This window comes from Pogona vitticeps, chromosome 2, assembly GCF_051106095.1.
Source record: "Pogona vitticeps strain Pit_001003342236 chromosome 2, PviZW2.1, whole genome shotgun sequence".
Lineage (NCBI taxonomy): Eukaryota > Metazoa > Chordata > Lepidosauria > Squamata > Agamidae > Pogona > Pogona vitticeps.
In genome coordinates, this window is record NC_135784.1 from 98,384,221 (window position 1) to 98,399,492 (window position 15,272).

Genomic DNA, 15,272 nt, shown 5'->3' on the forward strand with positions numbered 1-15,272 from the left:
GGGAACTGGAGTCCTAGAAATCCAAAAATCTCATTCTTATTGAAGTGCTCCATGCGCTTGATATTAATTAATTAATTAATTAATTAATTAATTAATTAATTAAATCATGTATTATATTATATTATATTATATTATATTATATTATATTATATTATATTATATTATATTATATTATATTATATTTTTATCCCACCCATCTAGACCCAAGGTATATTCTGGGCGGTTTATAAATTTAAAAACAATAAAACCAAAACATATATTATAGGTCCAAGATGGCGAAGTATAAGAAATTAAGCTATGGCAGGAGGGAAAGCCCACCCAAATAGCCAGGTTTTATGTTTATTCCTGAAAACACCCAGAGAGGGAGCCAGGCAGATCTCCACTGGCAAGGCGAGGGGCCACTGCTGAGAAGGCCCTGTTCCTCGTTCCCTCCTTCTGGACCTCTCTCAGCTTTAGGCCCCTCATCCGCCCAGACTGGCTGGAATGAGTGACTCTGACAGAACTGGGTGGGAGAAGGCGCTCTGCCAGATACCGAGGTCCTAAACCATTTAGGGCTTTATATGTCATCGTAAGAACTTTGAAATCAATGCAGAAACGAATGGGCAACCAATGCAAGGCGGCCAGCGTGGGGGAAATATGTTGGTATCTTTTCATCCCGTAAGAAGTCTATCCACCGCATTTTGTACCACATTTTGTTTATATGGCACACTGACGTGCCATATAAGCAATTCCAATAATGGTGGGTCTGATTAATGGGACATTGTATTGTGCCCAAATATAAGCATGACACATGTAAGTATGGTATCAGATCAAGAGAATACAGTAATTGCTTGCACCAATTCTTAGTACATGACACAAGATTCAACTCTTTTTTGATCCTAGATGATAGTTTGGAAAATATATAGATAATGTAATTTTTAAAGGCTCGGAAGTCAAAGGACATCTCTTCCAGTGGTTTAGAGGAAAGGGGACCTTCCATTGGTAAATACAGTGGAAAGTGACTTGTTTTAGAGAACAGAAATTAAAGTAGCTACAGGAAACCTGCTGAATTTGTAGGATTGACTGCTGTATGTAAGCGTGAAGTGGTGGAGTGTGTTTCTTCAAAATAAACCATATAAAGCTCAATTTCCTATAAAATGCTTGATAGCAATGTGTTGTTCTCAGCAGCCAGCCGGCCACCCCTAGTTAAGCTCATAATTTGGTCTAGGAAATCCGAGGCTTTCTCTCAACAGTTTTTGGTTTATCCAGATTTCAGTTATGAACCATAATTGGCCCTGATTAAACCTCTGACTACATTGTCAAGAGAGTGACAGGGTCCCATCCTTTTCCAAGCCTCATTCCCCCCTTTTACACCTGCACGAGAGTGTATCTACAGTGCACAGCTATAGCAGTTTGACCCCAGCAGTTTAACTTGCGTAGCAGCACCCTATGGAATCCTGGGATTTGTAGTTTGGAAAGATGCATAGAAATTTGGTAGTGCAGCTCCTGAGGAGGAATTTCTAAGTGCTGTTCCAAAACGACAAATCCCATAGTTCTAGAGACTGAGCCTATGGAACGTAACTGTAGATGCAGTGGACTCCAAACCATTTCTGTCTCCTTTCCACCTGTCAGCTTTGCCTGCTACTATTTTAGAAGCAGTGGCAGGAAGGAGGGAAGGGGATGTCTCTCCTCCTCTGCAGTTGGCTGACTGCTGCAGAATTAGTGACATGCCAGGAATGGCCAAGGATGAGGGAAGGAGTGGGAGGAGAGTGTACAGAAATGTACCTTTCCGCTTCCCGACCAGCAGTAGTAGCAATAAGTAAGATAAGTGGATGGGAAAGATAATAGGAAGCTATTTGTACGCGAGCAGATGAAATGGAAGATGATTGATTTCCTCCTCAGATGAAATTAAAGTCTTAATTAGAGAAAAACTTTCAGGGCCATAATAATCATTTTATATTTGAGTAAGCATTATACAGCTTGGAGATGAATGATTCTGAACTAGGAATAGTGAACAGTTTATCAGCATCTCCGCTCATCAGTAGAAGATTGCTCTTCAACTTCGCAGTTTCAGTCATTCTACTGTCTCTCCCCTCACTCTGTGTGGCATGTAAAAGCCAGTCAGAAATTACATACTGGTACACAAGAGAAATTCTACACAGTTTCGAGTGCACATGCATACTTTGGCCTTACATATGCTTCTTGTGCTAACAATATATAGTCAAGCACAGGAAGGGAGGAACTTTCAGTGAAACAGTGACCCCCACAAAATGCATGCGCTGGATCTTAAGAAAAGTGTAGTTATTGGTTCCTTTGTTTTTCTAGTGAGGTTTTTGTCAAAGGTATGGTAATAGCCATCTCTTTACATGTATTCCTTTTAAGAAGATAGAAAAGAGAACCAAGAGCTTTTCTGTCTTACTCATTCTCTGTGGAAGTGAATGAGTAAGAAAGGGCCAAAAGATGGTGTGGAATATTGTCTGTTCAGTTCTCTGAGCTGTACTTAGTAGTTCTTCCACCCCTACAGCAGAGAGGCCTTCACGTCTACTGTGGAAGAGGCTAGCCGTATGGTGAATTTTCCCTTCCCCTCAATTTGATAGGTTATTCTTCAACTGTTTAGGAGGGCTCCAGGCATTCTCTAGTGCGGGATTTCAAGCCAAGAATTCCAGTTTAGCTCTGTCTGTGCATTGCATTGACCAAACTTTGCCATTTTTGTTCTAGACCAATCATTCCCAACCGTGGGTCCCCAGATTTTCTTGGATAAAACTCCCAGAAGCCTTCATATGTGCAGGACAGGATTTCTGGGAGTTTTAGTCCAAGAACCTCTGGGGACCCAAGGTTGGGAAGCATTATCTAGACTTACAATAAAAAAGATATATATATATCTCTTTCCCTCCCTTTCCAACCTTCCTTTGCTCTCCTGTTCTCCTTGGATGAGGCCAAGCAGCCCTATAAGGGCAGTTTGTCAGTGGACTTGCTTATTCCAGCACAGTATGACCCTAGCAGAATCAGGCTCCCATGGATGACTTGCTATGGGACGGCTGTATTGCCCACACATCTTGGCCGCCAAATGGGTTGAGAAGACCCACACAGCTTTCAGTTGTAGGAAGAGGAGCTTGGCTATGTTAATATTCATTTCTACGATTATGGCATTCCTTCAGGTTGGAAAAAGCGAGCATTACCTTTTAGTATTTCAAAGAGACAAGTGGTACTGTTTTCTCCTGAGACTAAGGAAAGAATCTTGTGTGCATATTGAAATTTTAAATGTTTTCTAAGAGGAGTGTCACCCCTGAAACCTGCAATGATTCACTGTTACCTTTTATGAAATGTGTAATTGTGTTGCAAATCCCCACCAGACCACCATTTAAACTGTTTTGGTTCTGTTCTTAATCTGTTTTCTTTTTGTTAGTACATGGTCTTTTGCTATATTCCTATAGCTTTGAGAATGGAATTTCTGGGATGCCCCCTCCCCCGCTTGGAGCCCTCTTGATTAGTTAAAGAATAGCCTGATTATCAAAGTGGGTGAGAGGGGCAGCCACTGTAAGGATTTCCTCCTTTGAATGTATAGAAAGAATGTATTACATTAAGTTGCAATATTTCTTTTCCAGAACATTTATTTGAAAATAGTCTCACATGTTTGCACTGACAAATGTGAAGTATTTTGTAGATCAGGAGAGACAGAGTTGCTTTGTAAAGTATGCTGATGGCTCGGTTTTTGTGTGCTGAGTAGGAACATTTGGCGGAACCAAGTGGTAGTTATATAAACAGTAAATACATTTAAAATAATACATATGTAAAATTGATTTTTCAGGAGATATGAGTGAAAGCAAAGCAAAGAAGATTGAGATCAAAGATGTGGATGGGCTAACATTAAGTAAGCTGATTGATTACATCTACACAGCTGAAATTGAAGTCACAGAAGAGAATGTACAGGTAAGAAAAACTTAAAAGGAGCTTTTTGGCGGTGGCCTCCTTTCTGGAGAGCTTCATCAAGACTCCTTTGTTGGTTTTTAATATGGACTTGGGAAACATCTTATTTTGGAAGGCATTTTATGAATTCTTTTAACAATTCACAATGAGATTCTGTGCATGTCTCATTGAGTTCAATGGGGCTTACTCCCAGCTAATTTGCTACTCCCAGCTACCACCCAGGAACTCCTTTAACTGGATGTGCCATCTGTTGATCATGTTGACTTTGTTGGAAGTGTGTATATCTGAAGTGTGAATATTTGCTGCAGGTAGCCTTTTCTATATAGGGTTTCCATGTGATTTAGCATCTGATTTTCAGGGTTCTAAAGTGGGCTTGGAAGTCCCAAGTCTAACCATTACTGCTCAAAGTGCATACTTTTCACGCATCTAGTCTCTAGCATCTCCAGCTGAAAGCGTCAAGGGATGATAAAGACCAGTGTCTGAAACCCTGGGGAGTTGCTGCTAACTTGGAGAGCCAATACAGGGCTAGATGGAATGATGCTACAGTTCTGGAAATAGTTTGGAGATTGTAAGAGCTATAGAAGATAGTGTCATACAATTCCTTGCCCTGGTTAACTCTTTGTATGAATCACTGACTCCTAGGAGAGGCAGAGGTGGCTCTGAACTAGGCAGTAGCAACTATAGTTTTGAGCCCTCTACTGATTATTCTCACTTTAAATGATTCTGCTACACCTTCTCTTTTTCCTACACCTCCCCTCTTATCTGTCTGATTTCTTCTGTAGCTTTCTTAAATGCTACCTGCAATGGGCAAGTATTTTTTGGAAGCAATTATTTCTTGGCAGAAATGAATTCCTAGTGTTGCTGTATTTTTCCTCTGTAATACTTTAAAGCAGCGGTCCCCAACCTTTTTGGGACCACAGACCGGCTGAGCCTCTGAGGGAGGCAGGGCACCCCCCTGCACTTGCACGGGCGCACACAGGTGCACTCGCTCTCTCAGGCGCATGCGCAAAGTGGTGGGGGATGGCCAACATGAGCACTTCCCCACCCTTTTGTGCATGCGCAGGAGTGCCTGCATGCCCACCCACCCCTTTTGTGTGGGTGCTTGGGTGCATGCATGAAGGGGTGGGGGAGCGCTCCCGCTGGCGCTGGCACATGTGTGCATGTACAAAGCAGCTGTGGGGAGGGGCGTGCATGCGGGGGCAGTGGGAGGTCTGTCTTTGAGGTCCGGTCTGGCTCAGGCCACGCACCGGCACCGGGCCGCGGACCGGGGGTTGACAACCTCTGCTTTAAAGACATCATTTGCAAAACTGAATTGAGCAGGTGCAGTTGAACTTCAAATAAATCAGAGCTTGAGTCATTTAATGATGCTGAATGACTAAAAGTGAGATATGCAGTAGGTGTTTGTTCATTGAAAGGCCCCCAGATCACTCAACAGTTTTCTTCATTAGATATAATTGGAAATACAACGATGTAGGTAATAGCTAATGTCCACATTGGTACTTGATCACCAAGTCCTTAGTGCCCAGTTCCTCTATGATATTAAATTTTTAGGCAATGTAACCCACAACTTCCAAGGCACTCTGTGACATCAGAGCAGATAACTCAATGGCATCGGGGCTGTCAGAGAAAGATCAGGTGACTGCCTAAGCCACATGTTGCAACACTCTTTATAGACTTCAGTGGAGTGCTTCTCTGACAGTATGCAAATAGAGAGTGGAAAATAAGAGTGAAGTCAAAGCAAGGCTCCCTTTGGGCAGGGGACAAGGTGGCGATGTGAGATGGAGGTGAGCTCTGCCAGGAGGAGGCAGCGATTGGACGGCAGAGGCAGCAGTCGCGAGAGGCGGTTGAGCGTGGCTGCTCCCTTGCCTCTGTCTCCACGTCCTGCTGCTGCTGCTGCCTCCGCCATCAGATTGCCTCCTCCAGCGCCACTTGTGGGTTCCCTTTGGGCAGGGGACAAGGCGGGGATGTGATCAAGTGGTGGAGGGGAGGCTGCAGGAGACGGAGGTGGAGCCACCCCTTGCGGCTGCCCATTGACTGCTCCTCCACCTCCAGCAAGGGACAAAATTAGGGGGTCGTCGTATACATTGGGGGATCATGTCCATGGAAAAATATAGTAAAATATTTTCTTATGGGAAATGGATTCCGCTTCTTCCTGAGCTGTTGAGACATATTAAATTAGAGGGGCTTGGGATAAGGCTTATATTTCCTTACCCGTTTGCAGGACAAGTTCTAGGTATTTGCTATGGTCCCTGTAATCTGCATGACCAGAGCTTAGTTTGAAGGAGAAGAAGAAAAAAAATATTGGAGTGCTCCTAGCAGTGGGGACTCTGCTCCTAGGCAGAGGAAGGCAACTGCTTCAGATCACCAAAGCTAGGTGGCAGCACTGGCAGCAACCCCTCCCAGCCTGGTCCTTCTGCTACGTATTCTCTTCTGTTGAAGGGCAGAGTTGTGTGTTCCAAAGGACCTGTCCTGTACCCTCTATGAAAGCTGCCTTGCATGTAGTGAATGACCCTGTCTTATTGTCAGTGTTGATGTAGGGAGAGAGGATATATGTTATCTTCTGCCTCAGACAACAAAAATGGTTTAAATCATGCCTGAGCTCAGTCCCTTCTGGAAGATTTTACCTCAGTGCTGAGTGTTTCAGGGCACAATTTGTGGTTAGTCAGGGACATATGCATATTTTGTATATTTTGGAGCAACTTTGAATAAGAACTGCTCATTAGAGGTGTGTGTGATGTTTTATAACTTGTAATATAGTGTAGTTAAATCTTTGTACAGTATATTTGGATAATACAAAAGCTACGTACTTTGGACATAGCACAAGAAGATAAGACTCACTAGAAAAGATCATCATGCTGGGAAAAGTGGAAGTCCTAATGTGAGGTGGGTTGCCTCAGTCAAGAAAGCCATGTCCTTGAATTGAGGTGGGCAGGGTTGTTAATGATAACACGTTTGGAGGTCATTAAATCATAGGGTCACCATTAAGTAAGAAGCATTCGAAAGTCAGAAGCCACTTACGTCTTTCTTAAAATAAGAGACAGATAAGAACAAGTAGTTCCGGGTGTGTGTGGGTGTGTGTAGAAAGAAAAGTGTAGAATGACTGTCAAAGAGTAGGGATGTGAATCTTGCAGCCTCTCACTCTTGGTGAGAAATTGAGAGGAAAAAAATAGCTCTCCTTTCTCCCTGCAGAGATACGTCTCTGTGTGATTTCCTCCCTCTGTGCAATCTCATAGGAAATTCCACCTGATTTCTTCGAAGTTTCATGGTTATTTTTGTTTGTCTGTTTTGCTTGCTTGTGTCTGTGTCTCTGTGTAAGAAATTCGAAGTGAAATATGATTATTGCAATTCATGTACAAAATGGCATATTTTCTGAACAGGAATCACTACAAAGGACCTTAAGCTGTGTAGAATTTGTCAGTGTCCTGTACAGAGCAACAGGAGAAAGTGTTTGTGTTGGAGGATGGGCTGATGGGGAAAACCAAAACTAGAGTCTTGTTTTCATGGGAAGCTGGGAAATAACAGTGCATGGAAAGGTCTCTGGCCAGACTTGAAAAATTGCTTTAAAGAGTTGTTGTTTTTTTTTTTAATACGTACTCGGTGTCTGGCCGAGAGCACAATTTTGCATGTGGATGAAGACTGGGAGAATAAGAAGGGGAATGTTCTACATTTGAGGTGTGAGTTGGAATGACAAAGACAGTTTGGGTTGGAGTAAACTTTAAGGAATTACAGCTGAGAGAGATTGTGTTAGGATCTGTGGGACAAGTGTATTTATTTTATGTTTAAGTGTATGTAGACCTGAAGATCAGCAGTGGAGGAACTAGTAAAGATCATTAAATGTAAGGATGTGTCACTGGAGACGAAGACCAAGATCGCCCACAGTCTTGTGTTTCCGATCACTATGTATCAGTGTGAAAGCTGGACTGTAAGGAAAGAAAAATGATATGTTTGAAATACAGTGCTAGAGAATAACTTTACTGGACTGCCAGAAAGACAAACAAGTGTGTCCTGGATCAAATCAAACCTGAACTATTTCTGGAAGCAAAAGTGATGAAATTGAGGCTGCCCCTTTTTGGGAACATTATGAGAAGGCAAGATTCTCTGGAACAGACAACAATAATGCTGAGAAAGGTAGAGGGCAGCAGGAAAAGAGGAAAAGCAAAGACGAGATGGACTGACTCCCTCAATGAAGCCACAGCATTGATCTTAGAAGAGCTGAGCAGGGCTGTTGAGGACAGGACATTTTGAAGATTCTACCAGAGATTGTGATGTTAGATTAAAAATTCATTCATTCAAGTTAAATGTTTGAAAATTGAATGACTTGTCACAGTTAACACTGATATATTATGACATTACTAATTTAATAAATTACACAATAATTTATTAAATTAGTGTTCTCAAACATATTTGTTAAAATATTAGTATTGATGCCATCTGCAGAGAGTATATGCCAGTGCATTCTTCTCCAAACTTTTAGCATTGTATTTAAAGTGGATAGCCAATGTCTTAGTTCCATAAGTGCATCTGGGTGTGGTACCAGAAAGTGTTAGCTAACAAAGATGAGAGTCTGTGCTGTTTCTCAGGGTTTCTGGAAATTAATACCTACAACCTCCAGCAGCTGAAGGTTGCGAACTCATTCTCAGGAAAGAGACAGTTGCCCACTTCTAGTCATATCTTTGCAGCACAACTCTAGAGAAAGCTTTGCTTGAAAGTGGAAGTTTCTTGATGAGCTACCTTACAGACCATTATCTCAGGCAGCTCCTGAGTTTATGGTGACAAATAGCTTGCACCCAAGACAATGCCACACAATTGCCAACCACTACACCCAAATCAGTTCAGTACAATTGTCCAAGAATATGGGAGAAGTGGACAAAAAACATAAGAGGCTTCTGTCTCCCATGGATCATTTTGAACAGTCTGATTTTTAGAGCAAAACCATGTGCTGTGATAAAAGGATATGAGATGGGGGTGTCAGACCACCATCTTTGTGTGTGTGTGTGTCCAGACAAATAACAAATATTATTTCTGCCTTATAAACTGTTAGTTTAGGAGTTGGAGCGTGTAAAAATCCTAGCCTAGTCCAGGCTTCCTATAAAAGGATTAACTAAACTAAATATTCAAGAAGGTAAGTACTCCACACAAGTTTGGAGTAGAGCATATTGACTGACTGACTGACTGACTGACTGTTGATTGATTAATTGAAAAATACTTTCCCCCACCTTTCTCCTTAAAAATGACCCAAGGCAGATTATCATTGAAAAATGTAAAAAAAAAAAAACCCTAAAAACATATATCAGATATTTAAAACCTAAAAACAGTAAGAATACAAATGTTAAAAAGAATCAAACAAATGCTGCACAAAATCAACAACGAAAACAAATTCAGAGCAACAAGGCATAATCTCCATTTAAAACTATTTATGAATGGAGGGTCTCCATGTCATTCTCAACTTAGATTTTCCAGTGTTCTAACTCATGAGAAGAGTTTTCTACATGTAGAGGAAGAGCTGGTTTCCAGACTCATTACTTTTCACGTAATCAAAGTGACGTTGGTGGGTAGTGAGGCTAAAGTGCTCCCTCCATCTCATGTTCAGTTAATCATGTTACTGGACGCATGAACACTCCTGGTGGCAGCTGGATGCAGAAGACGGGGGTGTGAGATTGTTTCCATTTATCCAAGGTGGTGAATTGTAACCTAGTAGCAACTGGAGGCAGGCAAGAGAATGTTTCATGTCATGATACGTAATTGGCATTGCCACGGTGGCTCTTTGGCATGCCCACACAAAGCAACATTCTTCATGGAGGAGAAGGGGCTCTGGGCCTCCCCGTAATGACTGTTAGTTGCAAGGCTGTTAAGGACTGGGAGTGCAGTTAACACTCTGGTACCTATTGGTGCTAGTTCGGTTGGCCTCTGTTGGCCCCTTTAATTTTATGTTGAACTCAATAAAGAGTCTAGTTCTGCGGCAACATACCATGTTTTGATGGAGGGGGACTCAGGAGGCATTCACACATTCCCTGACCAAAATTAAGCTCCCTTCAGGATAAAGCTTTGCCTTAATACTTTCAAAAATATCTGTCCTCCTTGCATTGTGCTATTAGAATATGCTAGAGCATCTTAATGGCCCTTAAATGTAGTACTGATAATAAGCAATCCCCCTAGATTACAAATGCAACTAATTGATTTAGCCTGATTACTATCTATCTATCTATCTATCTATCTATCTATCTATCTATCTATCTATCTATCTATCTATCTATCTATCTATCTATCTATCTATCTATCTATCTATCTATCTATCTATCTATCTATCTATCTATCTATCTATCTATCTATCTATCTATCTATCTATCTATCTATTTATTGAGCTTATATGCTGCCCATTTAGACATAGACTACTCTGGGTAGCTCACAAAACACGTAATTAAAACAGTTAATATAAAATAACAGATTCCAACATTAATACAAAAACAGAATAGATAAAGATAAAGAAAGAGAATTACGTAGTGAGCGGGGGGGGGGGAAGGCCTGTCTATATAGCCAGGTCTTGAGTTGGGTTTTGAAAATGCCCAGCGAGGGGGCCAGACAAATCTCGGGGGGGGGGGAGCGTGTTCCAGAGCCTGGGAGCCACTGCCGAGAAGGCCCAGTGCCTTGTTTTTTCTTTCCGGGTCTCCCTCGGTGTCAGGCTCCTCAGTTGCCCCTCCTGGCTAAATCGGGTGATACGAGTAGATCTAGGTGGGAGGAGGCGTTCCACCAAGTATTGAGGTCCTAATAAGAGATTAAATAGGTCTTATAAAGTTCAACCTAGCAGTTCGAAAGCATATAAATGCGAGTAGATAAATAGGTACCACCAAGGTGGGAAGGTAACGGCTTTCTATGTCTAGTCGCACCGGCCATGTGACCACGGAAACTGTCTACGGACAAGCGCTGGCTCTACGGCTTGTACATGGGGATGAACACCGTGCCCTAGAGTCAGACAGGACTGGACTAAATGTCAAGGGGAACCTTTACCTTTATAAAGTTCAAATGAATAATACAATAGTGTAACTAAAAATACTGCTTCATCTACTGGTAGAATAAGACATTTCACACACATGTGAAAACCTTTCCTTGGTTAAAGGAGGAGGGGATTACTCCTCTGTGTCTTGCTTCCAATCATCCTCTACCTCCAAACTCCCTTTTCTTTGTAGGTTTCCGCTGGAGTTTTGGTAATTGTGTACAGGCTTCCCATAGGATAGTTACTGTAAATGAAGCAGTTTTGCCTCTCCAGTCCCTAAAATATTTGTAAGATCTAGAGTGTAAGCATTTTGTGCTGATTTTTTTTAAAAATCTGAACAGGTGACAGACATTTTCTTGCATAGTGATGGAGGTATGATTTGGCTCTTCTTACGTACAAAGCCTGAGTGTTTTTTAAATACAGTTTCTAAGGGAGATGACTTCTTGAGTCACAGATTACCCAGTGCTATCTTTTGTCTTTTATAGCAGAGAGTCATGCAGTTGAAAAAAACTGTGGATTCATTCATAAGGCACTTACCTATTTGAGTGATGAATGACGATATACATGTTGTCTCAAGATTTATACTGGAAACTTTTTTCTTTCTCCCCTCCCCCCCCCCCCCCCCAATTTTTTAACTGACAATCCTTGGGAAAAACAAAAGCAATAATGGGATTATAGCACAAAGATTTATAACCAAATTACTTATTACTTACACTCTCTACCATTCATAAAATGACACCACACAAGGAAAAATTCCAGAAGTTGACTCATTTTTTTCACCAGTTAACCACCTGTCATCAAAAAACAAAGCAATGGTCAGGGCCATTTTTCAACAAGTGGGAATGGTAGTAAGAAGAAGAGGGTATCCTATAGACCAGCGATGGCAAACCTATGGCACGTGTGCCACAGCTGGCATGCAGACCTTCTGTGGGCACGCGAGCCATAAGTCGGCGGATCACTACTCCCCCCCACTCCACCCCCACAGCCAAACCTGAGGAGGCAGCTGCAGCCGTGGTGCTGGTGTTCCCATAGGCGGCAGGTTAGGATCTGGAGCAGATCTGAAGTGGGGTCTTGAGGCACCTCCGTGGTCGGGATTCATTCCCCCTTCCACCGCCACTTCCACTTCTGCCGCTGCTGCCCCTGCCGCCTGCTGGTGTTTTTTTTGTGTGTGTTTTCTTCGGTTTGGGCACTAGGGACCAAAAAAGTTCACCGTCACTGCTATAGACCATCTTGACTGGTGCTATTGGTTCTGTAGGGCTGCCTTTTGCGATGTAAAATGTGGTATCCTTCTTCAGGCTGGCAATGCAGGCATGATATTGTGCAGCACTCCTGGGCGAGTTCTTGGCCTTTTGAATTGTGTTAGAGAAGCACAATATCACACATTCATAAACCAGAGGGGGGTTTCCCTCCAAGAATTTTAATTTTCTGGCATTTTAAAATGGGAGTTTAAATATACATAGACAACACACAAATTCCAACAGAAACATCCCTCATCTAGCATTACACAGTGCTAGGGCATTCCAGAAAATGACCACATCATCTGTACTATGGTTATTGGGAGAAGATGGAAGCAAGAACAGCTCAGATGTGACTCTAGTCTCTTTGCGCCAAAATATTTTGAAGGGCTGCTTTGGACCTAATGAAATGGTAAAGCACAGGTGTGAGGAGGTACAACACATAAAAGTGAAGAGACATGAATGTCCTTTAACCCAGTGGTCCCGAATCTTTTTAAAACTGTGAACTGGTTGGGGTGGGCAGGGTGCGCACACATGGGTGGGGTGCGTGCATGCGTGGATGGGTGGGGCGTGCTCGTAGGGGTGGGGGGCATGCATGCGGGGGGTGGGAGATGTATCTTTGTGGCCCGGTCCTGCCAAGGCCATGGCCCAGTACCGGGCCACAGACTGGGGGTTGGGGACCCTTGCTTTAACCTATTGGCTAAACTAATGTTGCCATATTGTTCCATAGAATGCAGACTAGAATGCTGTGTTCCAATTTCTGAACCCTTTCTTGCAGTTAGGCAAACTGAGGAAGAAAAGCTATGTCAGATCAAAATCTCTGCGGACATGTTGTGTGCATGTTTTCCAAATCATGTTCCTTTGCTTTTTGAAACAAAATTTTTTTTGAAGAGGTTGGGGTTAGCAAAGAATGTCACTGAAAACCAAGATCAAAATCATCCATACTATGTGAAAGAAAGACACTGAAGAAATACAGAGGCAATAATCAACTACTTTGAAATGTGGTGTTGGAGGAAAACCTTACGGAAATGCAAGTGAGGCAGAAAAGCTGAGAAATGAGTGCTCAATCAAGTCAAGCGTGAAATTTTGTTCAATCAAAAATAATTAAACTGAACCTGTCCTACCATGGAAAATTAGTGCAGGAAAATTGCCCCGGGGGAGACCACAGCTGCAATAGAAGGACATCTGCAAGTGGGATCTGAAGGCCTTAGGAATGGACCTCAACAGAAGGGAAACCCTGACACCTGAGCGTTCAGCCTGAAGGCAGGCAGTGCAGCACGGCCTCTCCCAATTTGAAGAGTCCCTTGTCCAGCAGGCCGAGGCAAAGAGGCAGTCCCAAAACCAGCAAAATGAGGAAGCTGGACAGGAAACAGTGTGGAAGGGATTGTCACTTTCGAATTGGCCTTCTCAGCTACACTAGACGCTGTTCCATTTCCTCCCTATGTTACCATAGTCTCTTGAGACTGAAGGATGCCTAATCTAAATCCTACCATGCATATATAATAGAAACACAGAAGTGAGCAGAATTGAGGACAATGGAGTGAAAAGTGGGGAGAAGCAATAGAAAAAGAGGAAGATCTAAGATGAGAAAAGAAAAGAAGCCACAGCTGTCACTTTACAAGATATGAGCAGAATTCAGTGGAAAACATGATATTGCTGGGGGGGGGCATGAAGAGAGAACAACCTAACATGACAGGCAAATACTAAAGAAAAATAAAAAATAAAGAAGACAAAAACATTATAACACCTTAAAGATTAACAGCTGTGTTTTAATGTGAGGGTTTTTGGATACTTCCTTAGATGTAAGTCATAACTTGAAAATGTAACTCATAACTTGAAAACTGTTTGCCCAGATTTGGTACAGAGCAAGAGCAGATTGTCTGCTACATCTGTGCCAAATTTGCTGCTGGTCTGAGGTCCAAGTTAGAATTTTTTTTGTTTGGGGCAGCCTAGATTTTGAATTGCCTTATGGAATGCTGAATTGGGCTGTTGCACATTGTGCATTTTACAATATTGCTAAAAGCCCTGGTTTGGACATTGCCATTGTGCTTCTTATTTGCATGCATAAACAATCTTGCTTTTCGATATATTTCATCATTATATTAGAATAGAACCAATTATGGTTTTTCAGAGACAGCAGTTTTCATCTGTAGAGCAGCTCAAGTTCTTGTTGAAACTGTGGTTTCTAACTTGGATAAAAATTGTGTTGAGTGGTTACTGTAGTTTATCTGATTTGGATGACACGGCAAACTGTTATGATGAGCCAGCAAGCAAGAGAACTAGAACACACAAAGGAAAAGCAGAGCCAGCGAGCTGCAGGCCCTCCCCTTATGGGTAATGCTTGGCTTGGCCTTGAAATCTGAACCAGGCTGTCTAGAATGGTGGCTGTTTGTAGCAGAAGTGAGACTTGAACCAGAGGTTTCCTGTTCTACTCTTAAAAGTGTGAGTGACAATTAGTGGTATATAAACAGTTAACCACTGATGTGAACTTTATCAGGAAATCTGGACTTCAATCATTCTAAATTAGAGGAATGTTAAAATGACAAAGCAATTCCTAGATACTGGTTGAAAAAGAAATAGCTGTCATTAATTTTCCTTTGCTAGTGTAAGTTAATCTTGTCTAGGAATCAAAGTATTTGGGGCATGAGAATCCATAATTAATTTCTGGGTTTTAATGTTGCCTATTGGGGTTAGTGTTCTCTAAAAAAGTTACTGATTTGTAATATTCCCGTGCAATCCAGCTGGATTGGGTTTTTCTTACTGGAATAGTACAGTGAACAGACCTCAGGGCACGTAGCAGGTTACTTACTGCTCTCTTTGTGTGAAGTGAACTAAGTCAGTGGACAACTACAGTTCTTTTGTCTGTATTAAGCTCAGTGTTATGGCGAGGTGAGTCCTTTTAAAAATCACGCTTTAAAGGCCTGCCAGTTTTCTTGACTCCAAATAAATAAATAATAGCTTCAGTGACAAAAGACATGACATTAATACTGCGTGGGTTTCTAAGGAGGCATACCTTTTAAATTCCTTTTTCATTACATGAACGAGAGAGGAGTCCTTTTCAGCCAGTATATAAAATGTGTGCACCCCGAGCCATTTTCTCCGTCTGCCTTCCCTAAATACTCGAAATGTCATTGACGCCA

At 42.1% G+C, this 15,272-nt stretch overlaps 1 protein-coding gene across 3 annotated transcripts in view; it reads left to right on the forward strand.

The window, feature by feature from the left end:
- KLHL3 (kelch like family member 3) overlaps positions 1-15,272 on the forward strand; it is an 82,518-nt gene that overhangs the window by 32,951 nt on the left and 34,295 nt on the right. For all 3 annotated transcript variants that reach the window (XM_072990120.2, XM_020782679.3, XM_078385697.1), the window contains one exon: positions 3,788-3,909. In XM_072990120.2, the coding sequence (XP_072846221.1) occupies positions 3,788-3,909 (122 nt within the window). The remainder of the gene's footprint in view (positions 1-3,787; positions 3,910-15,272) is intronic.